A 12928-nucleotide genomic window follows, 5' to 3' on the forward strand; every position below is an offset into this window, starting at 1 on the left:
CTTACGGCTACTATGCCAAAAGGCCTTGGATATTCTTCTTCTCCGAGAGTATTTATTGGAGGGACCCTGCCTGGGTTATTGTGATGTGTCACATTGTCAGTTGCCAGAGGCGTGATACGGAAAGGCTTCGTATTTTAGCAATTGAACTAGCATTCGTCCCGGTCGTTTGGCCATCAGATATTTGAGATTTACTAACATCAAGTCCGGTCATGACTGGTGCTACGCATATACTTCCCACATTGCGCACTACTGCCGAAAATGAATAAGGCAAGGTATTGTTTCATGAAGAATAACTCCCCCGCTTTCGGGATTTGGTGACTGGCTTCAAGGTCGAAACTCGAACTGGCACTTTTCCCGAGTAGACCCATTTCGGAAGGTCAACTTTGCGAACTCCAACATCATGATGTTCTCGGGTGTCTTGTTGTTCTCTTCCACATGGCAAGTCTTGAACTCAGTGCCACGAACAATAAAAATATCATTCTAGTACAACACAGCCCGTTTTGGATCCACCAGTCGTCACGCCAAATAGAGCGGAATTACCCTTGAAGAGAAGGAAAAGAGCCAAGAGGAGTGTGTATTAGGTATTGTAGGCAAAATCTACAGTGGCGGCTGGGGGAACGCGCGTGGTGACAAATAGGGGGTTTTTGCCAGTTGCCTGGTATAAAACGACACTATATCACAATGGGGTCCCAAGTTCATTTCTACAATATCACATCACGACTTATACCACCCTCCCTGCGCTCCCCTTCGAGATATGGGGTTGCATCACATCGCATCTATCCAACACCGACATAAAGTCTTTGCGCCTGGCATGTAACCAATTCAACAATGCAGTGTTTCTTCGCCTCGACCGTGTTTTCTTATCCGCCAACCCACTCAACATAGAGGTCTTTCGCAACATTGCATCACACGACAAGTTCCGCCATCTGGTGACTGAGATCATCTGGGATGAGGCGCGCTTGCCACGGGGTCCACAGCGAACACCCGAAACCGACGAGGGGTAAGATTGCTCTCGGACGAGGATGAGCCCGACAACAGCAGAGAGTGGCCCAAAAAAATACCATACCCGCAACAGAGAGGAGATCATCGAGCGACATGAATACGAGGAGGAAAAAGGGGTGTCCGAAATGGTTCAAAGACGCTTGTGAGGAAGGCCTCTACATTCTAAGGGACCGGAAAGGTCGTGATGTGGAACCCGACCATGTCGCGCACAGAGAACAGGTCTTCGCTCAGCCTCCACTGAGGGAGCGCTGGCAACATTATCGACATTTGCTGCGTCAACAGAAAGATGTTCTTACCGATAAGAGTGATTTGGAAGCATTCTTAAACGGCGCTAAGCAGTTCCCTGCCCTGAAGAGAGTCACCATCTCACCTGCGGCCCACGGCAACCTCTTCGCCTGCACTGCCACTGGCGGTTGAAGCTGCCTGTGGAATCACTGCGATAGACGAACTACTGCTGGACGATTTCTTCTCAAGCGAAGGGTTCCACAGAATGATGTATGTACTTCACTTCCAATTTTCTACGTTGATCCCCTGTTGCCATCAATACTTACCAAATCGTTAGAGAGAAAAGCAACAAGTATTACAGTCTCATCTGGGGAATTAACGTTGCTAAAAATGCCGACAGGACCCTGGAATTATATATGGCCGCTCGGATAGACAGCCTCAGTCGATTGTATCTAGATTTCTGCAGCTCCCGGATCAGATCGGAAATCTGCATCCCACTTAGCTACGAGACCTCTAACTTAAATTTTAGATAGCACATTGTTGAGATGACATGACCAACCATCATGTGACACCAGATGGTCCTGAGAGTCCTCGGAGGTTTGGGGCTTCTTTCCTTCCCTATCCGCTTCCCAACCAATAATATTGCCATTATTGCTTGCTTCTTTCCCGTCCGTCAAGAATTTTGAAGCAACTAAAAAAAGTAACTAGTATAGATGCCCTCCAGACCCTTCGAGCAATTAAAGCAAGATATTCAGTTAGGTTATCCCGAATCCATTCACACCTGGCACAGGTGTGCCATTTCGGCGCAAAATGAACGATCCATGCTGGTTGAAAGAGTCTACCGCAAGCTGGCAGGCCCACTTCTTGCCTTTGATCAACGCAGTTGCAGGTTTCGGTCATCTTATCCTAGCCACGATAATGACCAAGGACGCGCCTGGCAACCACATGCGGATCTCGAGAACTACCCGGCTCCTGCACGACTGCTTGCGCAAGCACTTCAGCTTCACGAGTGAGAGTGTCGCAACCAGCAATTATCATAAGCATGCGGCGCGGAAATTTCGAGACGGGCGGGATGCGAGGATCATTTCGATCCCAGTTAGCAGGCACGTAGCACGGTAGAAGAGTTACTCAGCATTAGGCGTATGGGACTTGGATCCGGTCTCCGGTGCCAGAAGTCATCATCGGTACCATGTCGGGGCAGGATAAAGCCACTAATGTGGTAATTGAGAAGCACCAGTTGTGGCTTCGACTTTTGCTGCACAATCTCTCGATCGTGCTCAGGTTGATGTAAACACCAGCATCGACTCGGGGGTATCTAGAATCGTTCCCAGAGGTCCAGTCAGGACTGTATCTCACTTTGGGAGCGTGCCCTGGTAAAGGGTGATTAATTCCAAAGTAATGATTTCACGTCAATCAATAGTGTCCGGCTTTGATCCACTCGCCGACACACAATCATTTGTGAAGATACGGCGAGTTGTTACACCTAGAGAATCAATTGACGCTATGTGACCCTGAAAGACATAGCTAACCCAAATTGGCACTAGGGACATCGGCGGACTTGAATTAGTTTGTCGCCAAGCCTGCCTAGGCTGCATTTTGCTGTTTAGCGAACGCAGCGGAGATTGCAATTTAGGCCTCATTTGAACATTTGTACCCAAATTTTGGCTAGTTCTCCTTAAACGATGTGGAAACTATAAAGAAAATTCTGTATATAACAGCTGGCCCCCGTAGCACTTAATCAAGGCTATGTTCTTCATTTCTCCTTGATCTATTTGTGTTTCTATTTACCGATTTTTCGATTTATCGATTGCAGTCATGGACGGTTTGAATGCCTCAGTCTCTGCAGGTTGGTATACCTTCACCAACTTGGGCCCCCTCACCACCACGTACACCCCGGCTCCAAGCTGCACTGCTTCCAATCGCGTCGGTCTTGGGTATGTGAATCCTACTGGTGGGAATCTATACATAGCGTATGCAGTCCAATGCACCTCGGACTTCAACATCTTTACCGGCTGTACTCCCACTACCACTTCAACAGTCAGCACCGCGGCCTTCACAACAACCTCTTACGAGGATTATGAAGAATATGAGGATAGCCTGATCGAATGGGAAGGTTTTGGTGCCTACTACTCTCCTGGTCTACACTGTCCCTCGGGCTGGACGACAATCGGGATGGCAGCGCGTGACTCTGGCAGCTCGATAACTTCATCAGGTATCATGGTTCCCACTGCAAGTGCGACCACAACCACGAAGTACAGTACCGATGACATGTACTACTATATGTTCAACTACGAGTACCCCGCCTCGGTACTCAAGGGCATTCTCGAGCCTAAACAGACAATGGCGTTATGTTGTCCGAGGTAAAAACACCCAATTACATCAATCTGAACGTAAACTGCAGAATAATAATTTGGCTTACAATTCCTCCACAGCGCCATGACCGCCGACAAGAATGGTGTTTGTTATTCCGTCGTGAAAGACTACAAGCCCAGCGTCGGTTGCCAGGCCGGCACAGGGTACAACTACGAATACTCTGAGGTGCCATACACGTACAGTGACCCTAGCGCCAGCGCCGTCAAGACTGGTTACCGTGATGTTCCAACGGCAACCATCTACGAAACGGACACCTTCTCGACGACCTTTGACCACAGCGAACAAACCTACTACACTGCCTTGTCTTATGCACCCATGATCACCCTCCTGCATCATGAGTCCGATTTGAAGTCTGCTATGGCGTCCTCTACTTCGGCTGCCACTGCAGCGACCACCGCAGCGACTACATCTAACGCGGCAGGCAAGGTTGGTCACGAGGCGTCGGCATGGGATGGTGCCGGCTCTTTGCTTTGTATTTCTGCTGTTGGTATGGCATTGGGGGCTGCTGTCATTTTCCCTTGGTAAATATTCCCCGGTAAATATTGTGCCTCTCCGTTTACCTTATGATTGGAGAAGTCGCATTTATTGGTAATAGTATTCATGCTTGGTTATAGCTATACCTCGGTGTTGAACTAAAAGCAATTGGCATTATCACTTTGTAATGCTCCTTCTCAAGCCATGCTACGTTGGGGATATCATTTTTTTGTCTGTGGGGCAATATGGGTGGGATACGGCTGAGCAGAAAGGCCACCCTGCTGCTATAGACGTTTTTGTCACGTTCTTTTAGAAAAGGCCAGACAAAATAGGTGGCGCCCCTAGTAGTAGTCTTGGTAAATTAGGGAAACTCGATGGCAGTCACAACTAGCGTAATAAAAACATAGAAGTCAATTGCTCTGTTCTTAGACATCGTTCACGAAAATTGAAGCTGGCCTGTACCTTCGTTGCGGCAGCTTAAACGAGCGAAATGCTGGCTTGTAGGCCTAGATTCGGAAAGATACTTAAAAGCCCAAGATGGGATAGTACTGAATGTATATTTCAAAGATAGGAATCAATCGTATCACGAAACATGGAACATGGATGGTGACTCAGATCTCAAAATTTTGTCGGAATTCCTTGTCTGCTCTAGAAATATTGTCCTGTAAGAACGTCTTTTACTTACAGGAGATCGTATATGATCGCCCAAATTCAAACATAAGATGGACTTTTGCAGTAAATCTCAAATGACACAAGATGGCGGCACCTGAAACGGGTCGCATCTATGTTCGGATTGATATCATCCACCTCGACACATTCAGTCATGCCTCTTGCCCTGAATTCTAAATCAAATGTTTCATAGCTAATATTTAGCGTTAGTTACGGGATATACACCCTATTTTTTCTACTAAATCCTGGGAAAACGGTAGGCAACAGTGCGGTTATCGTCGGAGTATTGTGAAAGAACGGAGAGGCAAGATGAGATGGAATGTGTCGATCAGCCTGAGCATTGGAGTGAACGATCAGCTTGCTCAGGGAGCTGCTCAGGGTCGCTCCGTGAGCCGCTTAGGGCGGCGGGGTGACCAACTCAATCTGTGCTCCTGGGGCTGATCACTTCCCCAGTCACCGTCACCTAGAATTACGAGTTCATGCTTCAACTGGAACGAAGCGCCTGCATAGCCATTACGATACTAGTTAGTCAAAGCCCGTCGGGAATTAGTACGTGGTTACAGGAAGGAAAGGTTTGAAAGAACCAGATTGCCGTTGGTTTGTAGGAAATAAAGACACGCAAGCTATAAACAAAACACGGGATATACAAAGAATACTAAATATAAGAATAAAATTAGTCCTGGGGAATCACTTTCACAGCTCCTCCTCGATCTCCTGAGAATGTCCAATGTTGAGCTCCCAAGAAACAGCCTTGAGGTCAAGGGTGTCCTCGTTGCTGGCAGCCTTGCCGGAGCCAAAGTTCTTCAGGTTCCACTTCTCAACACCTTCGAAGCCCTTGAGCTCGGGTGCGAACAACTCATAGAGACTGGCGTTCAGGCTCTCGTACTCGCTGTAGTCCTTGGGCCAGTCACCCAGGCGCTGCAGGGAGAGCTTGAGAAGCTGGAGGTGCTGGCGGACCTGTTCGCCATCGGTCAAAGAGCTGGTCGAGTCGTTGATATTCAGGTCGTAAGCAGAGCCATCCATGCTGAAGCTGGCATCCATGGAACCTTCAAACTCGGCTAAGGAGGGGTCGACAAAGATACGGAGAAGGCTCTCGTGTACGACAGCGCTCTTCTTGTAGTACTTGTTGGCCATGTGCTGGCCGCTCTTGTCACCCTGGTAGCGTTGGGCGATGGCAGTGTACAGCTGGGACAGCAGAGTCGACATCTCGAGGGTGCTGGAGTGGCGAGCACCGTTGACACGGCGGCAGTTGTACACAATATCCTCGGCAAGACGGGCAGCCTTGACGGAGTCACCAATCAGGTAACGAGCGAGGATGTAGCGACGAGCCAGGTCGAGAGTGAGAACCGGGTTCCAGTGAGCCTGCTTGTTGCGGTTGTTCCAGAGATCACCGAGGATCCAGACCAGATTCTTGTAGTCCTGCTGCTCTCCAAGGAGACCGATCAGGACGTTGAGGTAGTCCAGGTTGATCTGAGCCAGGTTGATCTTCAGCTCTGCGAGGACACGAAGTACCTCCTGGATGATGACCACAGACACTCCACGCAGCTTCTTCAGAATGGCTTGGCTAGGCTGGGGGATAATGGCGTGGCCAGAGATGAACACACCCAGGGTGAACACGAACTTGACAATCTCGGGCGTGCGGAAGACATCGTGCGCCGAGATGTACTGGAATGCAGCGAGAGCAAGATTGGCGGCAGCGTCGTAGTTCTTGGCCTGGAGTAGCTCGAGGACCTGGGTGTTGCTGGCGATACCAACCGAGCGAACGAAGTTGTGTGTCTCGTGGGTGGTCAGGTAACTGATCATAGTCTGGAGGAAGACCTTCACCTGGGCGGTGTCAGTGACCTTGGTCCTCTTGCCTTCAGTGGCAATGAAGTAGGCGACGAAGTCATCAAAGACACGGTTGGCAGCAGCCTCGCGACGGTGAGAAAGCAGGAACTGGTAAAGACGAGTTGCAGACAGGGAAACCTGGTGGAAAGAGCTGGTCTTGTTCTTGGTCAGGCTGCGGAACTCCTCGAAGTAGGCATACTGAGTGGTGAGGGTGGCGAGGATCTCAGTGACACTTGAAGAGCCCTGTCGAACGCTGTGCTCAAGCTGGGCCAAGAATACAAGGCTGTGACGGCCCTTGGATGAGACGTCAAACTGGGTCTCCTTCGACTTGGAGGTGTCCTTCATGATGATCTGGCGATACAGCTCCTGAGACAGCTCAACGACCTTGTGAGCCTGCTTGGTCGCAATGTAGCTCGAGGCGATGGTGGTGGCCGCAGAGACAAGCTGCTGAGAAGAGGTCTCCGACTGCAGGATCTGCTTGGTCGACTCATGGAGCTCGGTGTTCACAGTCTGAATATCGCTGTGCTTGGAGTGGAAAGCAACAACCTCCTTGAGCTGTGACAGAGACTCCTCGTGAGCCCAGCCGTATGTCTCACGAACCTTGCGAATACGCTTGGTCAGGACACGGGTAGCACCCTCACGGTGAGCAGCAGAGATCGAGTCTGACTTGGATAGAGCGGCGGTCTGCTCCTCGAAAATACCATCAAGGATCGCAGTAATCTCATCGATGTCAATCTCCTGGGACTTGCTGTCGATCAACTGCTGATAAAGCGTGATGGCATCGTTCTCGAAGGTCTTGGACTCGGAACAAACCTGGGCGAGGGTCAAGGTCGCCTGAATGGTGATCGACGCAGTGGCGCCAAACACTGTCTTGCACTTGGTCTGGTACTCAACAGTAACCTTGTGAATATCAGTGTACTCAGTGCGAACAGTACGAAGGCAGTGAGTGTAGCGGGTGAAGACAGTCTGCACAAAGGGTACGTCCTGGAACTTGGGGCTCTGCTTAGGCTGGTTCAGGAAGGTGGTGAACAGCACCTTGAAGTAGGGCACAGCCTCAGAGTAGCGGCTCTGGGTCCAAAGCTCCGTGGCAACAATGATGACGGGCTCCAGAGCTTCAGGCTTGCAGATCTGAGAGTCCTTGTTCAAGATCGAGATTATGCGCTGGTAGTACTCGATGAAGACAGGACGAGGGCGAGCAATCTCAGCCAAGTTGAAGAGAGTCTTGAGGACAATGGGGTGTTCAGGGCCATAGTGCTTGGTGTAGTCGTCCAAAATCTCTTGGCGAGTGGTGAAGTCCTTATCGGGCTGGGAAGAGGTCTTGAAGAAGTTCAGAAGCTGAGTGGTGACATCGGTTCTCAGCTTGTCCTCGACAGGACGGGCAACCCGAACGGCACGGTACACGCGGATACGGATGCCCTCCTCGCGGGGAACACGGCGACGGAAGTGGTAGCAACGGCTGAGCTGGTTGGCGTAATCCACGGCCTGGTCAACATGCTGCTTGGGAAGGGTCACGTCCTGGATAGAAGCAGAAAACAGGGAAGGCCAGAGACCACGCAAGATCTTCTTGAGGGCCTGAGAAGCATCTTTCCAGCGGTGCTCAGAAGTGTACACTGTCAGAAGAGTGCGGAGCGCGCTGATCGAAGTCTCGTCAATCTTGGAAGAGGAGGAAGCTTCGGTAATGATCTGCTCCAAGATCTCCTCAGAGATGTGCGACGAGGAAGAGCTGGCCTGCTTCAGAACATGCTGCTCGGAAGTTTGAATGCTCTTCTGGATCTCTTGGTAGGACGAAGACTGAGTCTTGTTCGTGCGCTGGTAGTACTCGGAGCAGCGCTTGAAGATGCTCAAAGCGGCAACGGAGAGGCCGACAGTCGACATCACCTTGGCAATCTGCTCAAAGTGCGAAGTGGAAGTCTCGGAGAGAGAGGCACTGGAGTGCTTGTGCTCCTCCCACACACTGGACAGAATGGAAGAAGCCTCCGAGGTCCTCTTCTGAGACTGGAGGAAGCGAGAGTAATCAAGGACGGCCTTCAACTTCTCGTCTTCAGAGTGACCACTACTGACGCGTTGCCAGATCTCAATGTACAGACGCTCGGCCCAATCCAAGTGCCCTTCTGCAATGTACTTCTCGGCTTGCTTGATTTGAGACTCGAATGACCACTGAGACTTGTCCAGGACCTCGTCCGACTCGGCCCCAAGGTCGAAGATAATACCACTGAAACCATTTTGCTGCTTGTGGCCATTGAGACGAATGCTCAAGTCACGAGAGTCATCAGCGTCGTATTCAGTGGTGGTGCGAGTGTGAATCTTGAGATTCCAGCGCTGTTCCTTCTCAGTCTCCTTAGTCACGCTGTAGTGGCGGATCAGAGCCTTGATCATTCCGATCGTCTTCTCGGACTTTTCTCCGTAGTAAATGGAGAAGCACTCAATGATGAGGACGAAAAGCTCCTCACGCTGGGTCATGATCTCCGACTTGGTGCTAGTGACCAAATCTTCAGTCAGAGTGAGGAACACAAGCGCCATGTCCCGGGTCACGACATGGTTGATGTCGAGCAAGGTGCGACTGATGATAGTGATCTCGTAGAAGAGGGGAATAGCCTCAGGGAGCTGGTTGAGCTCACGGTACAGGAAGGCGAGTGAGATCATGGACTGGAGAGTCACCACATGGTTAGGGGTCAAGATCTGGCGGCACAGCTTCGTGACAATACTCTGGTATGATACCAGAGTGGGAGTAGCAAAATTGTTCCAAATGGTGGTCTGGATAAGCAAGAGCGTAACAGTGGCAGGGAAGATCTTGCCAAACTCCTTGGGAACATCACCACTGGTAAAGACTGGAGATTCCTTCAGGTGACGAGGCCAGTACCGAACAGCAAAGTCGAGCAGAGGGTTGGTACGCACACGGGGTGCGACATCACGGCCATCCATAGGACTGAGAGATGGCTCGTGCTGCTCAGGAACAGTGTGCTTGATGTAGACCAAAAGACGGGTCACCAAATCAGTGTGACGGTCCTTGATGGACGTGGTCAGTTTGCCCTTGCTGAACACATCCAAGACGGCGGATCGGATCAGACCGTGACGAAGGTAAACCTGGCCATCCTGGAGGAAGACAAGCGAGTTGAGCGGCTTGAGGATCTTTCGAAGGTCAACCTTGTAATCAGTGACCACCTGCTTCTCAGGGTTGATCGAGGCCAAAGTGATGAGTTCCCGGGTCAGAAGAGGACGATCAGCGGTGGCAAGGAAGACCAACATGAGCTTCGCATCCTCACTGACGTCAGGAGCCTGAATGGCATGGAGAACAAAGTCGGCAATCGTGGGCTTGCCTTTGACAAGAGTGTCGACGAGCTTGCGCAAGTTCTCCGGGCTGTGCTCCTGGCGGGCACGCTTGGTGCAAAGCTTGGCCCACAAGAAGGAACCGCGAGCGGCCTCGCTGATCTGGTCAACAAGAGTCTCCTGCTCAAGCTCATCCATGGCCTTGAAGACCTTGGTATCCGCCTTGCGGTTGCTGTTGGTGAAGTGGCTGCGGACGACAGTAGCAATGTCGTCAGCGACACGGTCGCCGCCAATGGGGACATGCATCAGATTTGAGGCAGTCTGTGGCTTCTCAGCACCAAGGGTGACCAACTTCACATTGGTTCCGTTGGCTGTGGCAGCAGTGAGCTTCTGGAGCAAGGCGGCTTCGCCGCACGAGGCTTCGTCAACGCCATCGACGACAATGACGAGTTCCTTGGCGCGGTGGAGTGCAGCGGCCAGAGCCTGCTCGAGAGCATTCCAGAGGATGTTCTCGTAGTCAGTCTCGTTGATGGTACGCCTGCTAGTGTCGTATGCATCACGCAGGATCGACAGCAGCTGGACATTGCCGATGCGCTTCTCAAACAACTGGAAGAGAATAGTCTTGGCGATGGAAATGGGAGTCGTCTCGGCCGGGATGCGAGCGTTGATGGGAATGAACAAGCTCTTGTAGGAGACACCAGCAATCTGATCCTGCAGGCGATCCACAATGACGGAGGCGAGGACAGTCTTTCCGGATCCAGGGGCTCCAGTGAAGGCAAGCGTGCGCTTGTCACCCTTGAGGAAGTGTGTCAGGTAGGGGTTCATCCAGAGACAAGTCATCTCCTCGCGCTCATGGGCGAGATGCGAGGTGTTCTCGGCGAGGTGGCTGAGGACGCGGTCCTCGGGGGAGAGCCAGGTGCGAATGGCCTTGACGACCTTCACATCTTCGGGATCCCTGTGCTCCTGCACAAGCTGGTGACGCCACATGGCATCGGAGATGGAGGCACACCGGTCGCGGAAGGTCTCAAGCTCTGTGCTGAACTTCTCGTAGATGTTGATCGAGATGGATTGCTCGGCAATCTCATCAATTGACTTGTGGAACGTGGTTGAAACGCTGGCGACCAAGGTAACGAGGTCCGCCAGGGCGTCCACAAGCTGCTCCTTGATCTCTCCAGACACAGTGAAGAGCTCGGTTCGCTCGAGGAGGTTCACAAGGGTGGACGATGTGCTGTAGAAGAATCCAAAGGACGCCATCAGCGCTGGGGCATTCTCCTTACCAAGCTATAACGGCGTCAGCATAGGAGAAGTAGACATATAGGTGTTGTGTGAACATACCTGAAGGAGCATGGCACAGTAGCCAAAGGCAAGACGAGCAGCGAGCAGACTGCCGCCCTCGAATTGACGGATAGCCGCATCAAATGAGTTGAGTCTCTCGGCGAACAGCTGTGCCCATGCGAGCACCTTGTCGTAACTGCTACCCTCCGCAGGGAGATGGCTCATGCGCTCAGCAGCAATCCAGTCACGGATTGAGAGGTAATCCGTGTTGAACAGGAGAGAGGAGACACCAGGGTCCAAGTCACGGCCGCTCTGGTGCTGAAGGCCCTGGATCACACTGGAAAGCTTACTACTGCCAGCAGTGTAGAATGTCCGGGGCATCATAGACTCGCGGCGGGATGCGCCTCGAGACAGGCCGGTGTTCGAAATGCTGTCACTATCGAACATACCAGACATAGCAGAGACTTGTCTGGAGTTACCTGGCAGGGTTGTATAGAAAGAAGAGGAGACATTGCCCGGGACGGGAGAGATGATACCAGGGGCCATTTTCGTGGCTGTAGGTGTAGTTTCAGTTGAAATAGGAGAGTGATCCTTCGTTATTGTAGGAGGAACAGTTACTGTACCGTACAGACTGTGGGTCTCGTTGAGAAGAGGGGAGGTATGTCGGGGAGGAGGGTTGGGTTCCGAGATAGCTTCTTTGGAGCGGCAGCTCTTAAAGCAACAGAAGAATCGACACAAACCGGCAATCTGGTTTGAAAGAGGATTCTAGGGAGTATAGTGATACCGCATTGAAGTACAAAAAGGTAAAGTGGAAGAAATAGGTCAGCCGGCATGGGGGGAAGCTCCTGGGCTTTTGTAGCAGAGCTCGGGTGGAAACCCCGGCCCATATTTCTTTCTTTTCTCTCAGGTGCGAGATCGGTGGGATCGATTTGCATGGCATTGACATAGTAGTGACGTCCTCATTGTCCCTAAGTGGACATGAGCTTCAGTTTTCGGAGCTCACGATCTACCCACCACCTCTCGCCATTGCTGGATCGGCCGCAGAGTTGGATCTCTCGCTATAGTAGCAAGTGGGGGAGCCAAGGGACAATGGCCCTTCCCAAGAACGCGAATGCGGTCATCCATCCTTCTTTGGGGAAGATCCAACTTCAACCTTGCATGAAATGGACCAGGACCAGGCTGGTGGTGAGGCATAATCGTCCAATGACGGACAAATGCAACAGAAGAAAGGCGCCTGTGGATTGCAGCAGCATCCCGTGTCCCAGCTCATTTCATAGGAACGTGGATCATTGCAAAACTACCTGCATGAAGATGGAGATGGCTGGCATGTGTGCTTCTCAGTTGCCGTCGAGACCCATTTTTCTTCAGCAGCGGCACAAGTCAGGAGTATTCATTAATCCACTCCAGCTGAAAGCGAAATTATCCTTGCTGGTAAACTAGTTGTCGGAGTCTCCGTTAGTTTCGACAAGATACATCTCCAGCTGTGACTTTGGTGCCTAGATGCATCCAGGAGCGCAAGTATGAGATCTCCGTGCGCGCGTTGTGGCTGGCTGACGAGATGCGACTTTCCGCCATATATGGCTGCGGGTCTTGACCCTTCCATCCGTCGCATGGGTAACCAATGGACATTCCATCGCTGCAAAAGCGGACATTTCGAACGAACTGTCAATCGATTGGCCTTGAACTAGCCCATCCTGGCGAGTCATCGCCACACCTCGCGCGGGGGGGTTTGCCTGCCATTGCCGATCAATGGACTGTCAAGAACCATGCATGATTCACTGCTGACGCAAGAGATCCACTTGGATATTGAGTCTTG

General features: G+C 51.5%; 3 protein-coding genes across 3 annotated transcripts; 2 read left to right on the forward strand and 1 right to left on the reverse strand.

The window, feature by feature from the left end:
• Positions 1-1127: 1127 nt before the first annotated feature.
• PENARI_c033G03177 (uncharacterized protein) lies at positions 1128-1419 on the forward strand (the record flags this gene model as incomplete). Its single annotated transcript, XM_022636628.1, has 2 exons — positions 1128-1144; positions 1215-1419. 2 exons carry the CDS (start codon positions 1128-1130, stop codon positions 1417-1419), a joined length of 222 nt encoding a protein of 73 aa, XP_022483494.1.
• Positions 1420-3042: 1623 nt separating this feature from the next.
• On the forward strand, positions 3043-4125 carry PENARI_c033G06719 (uncharacterized protein; the record flags this gene model as incomplete). The annotated part of the gene is made up of 2 exons (XM_022636645.1): positions 3043-3587; positions 3660-4125. The coding sequence occupies 2 exons, from the start codon at positions 3043-3045 to the stop codon at positions 4123-4125; spliced, it is 1011 nt and encodes a 336-aa protein (XP_022483468.1).
• Positions 4126-5436: 1311 nt separating this feature from the next.
• Positions 5437-11658, reverse strand: PENARI_c033G01330 (NACHT domain protein; the record flags this gene model as incomplete). Its single annotated transcript, XM_022636619.1, has 2 exons — positions 5437-11118; positions 11173-11658. 2 exons carry the CDS (start codon positions 11656-11658, stop codon positions 5437-5439), a joined length of 6168 nt encoding a protein of 2055 aa, XP_022483502.1.
• Positions 11659-12928: the final 1270 nt, after the last annotated feature.

This window comes from Penicillium arizonense (genome assembly GCF_001773325.1).
Source record: "Penicillium arizonense strain CBS 141311 chromosome Unknown PENARI_contig033, whole genome shotgun sequence".
NCBI lineage: Eukaryota > Fungi > Ascomycota > Eurotiomycetes > Eurotiales > Aspergillaceae > Penicillium > Penicillium arizonense.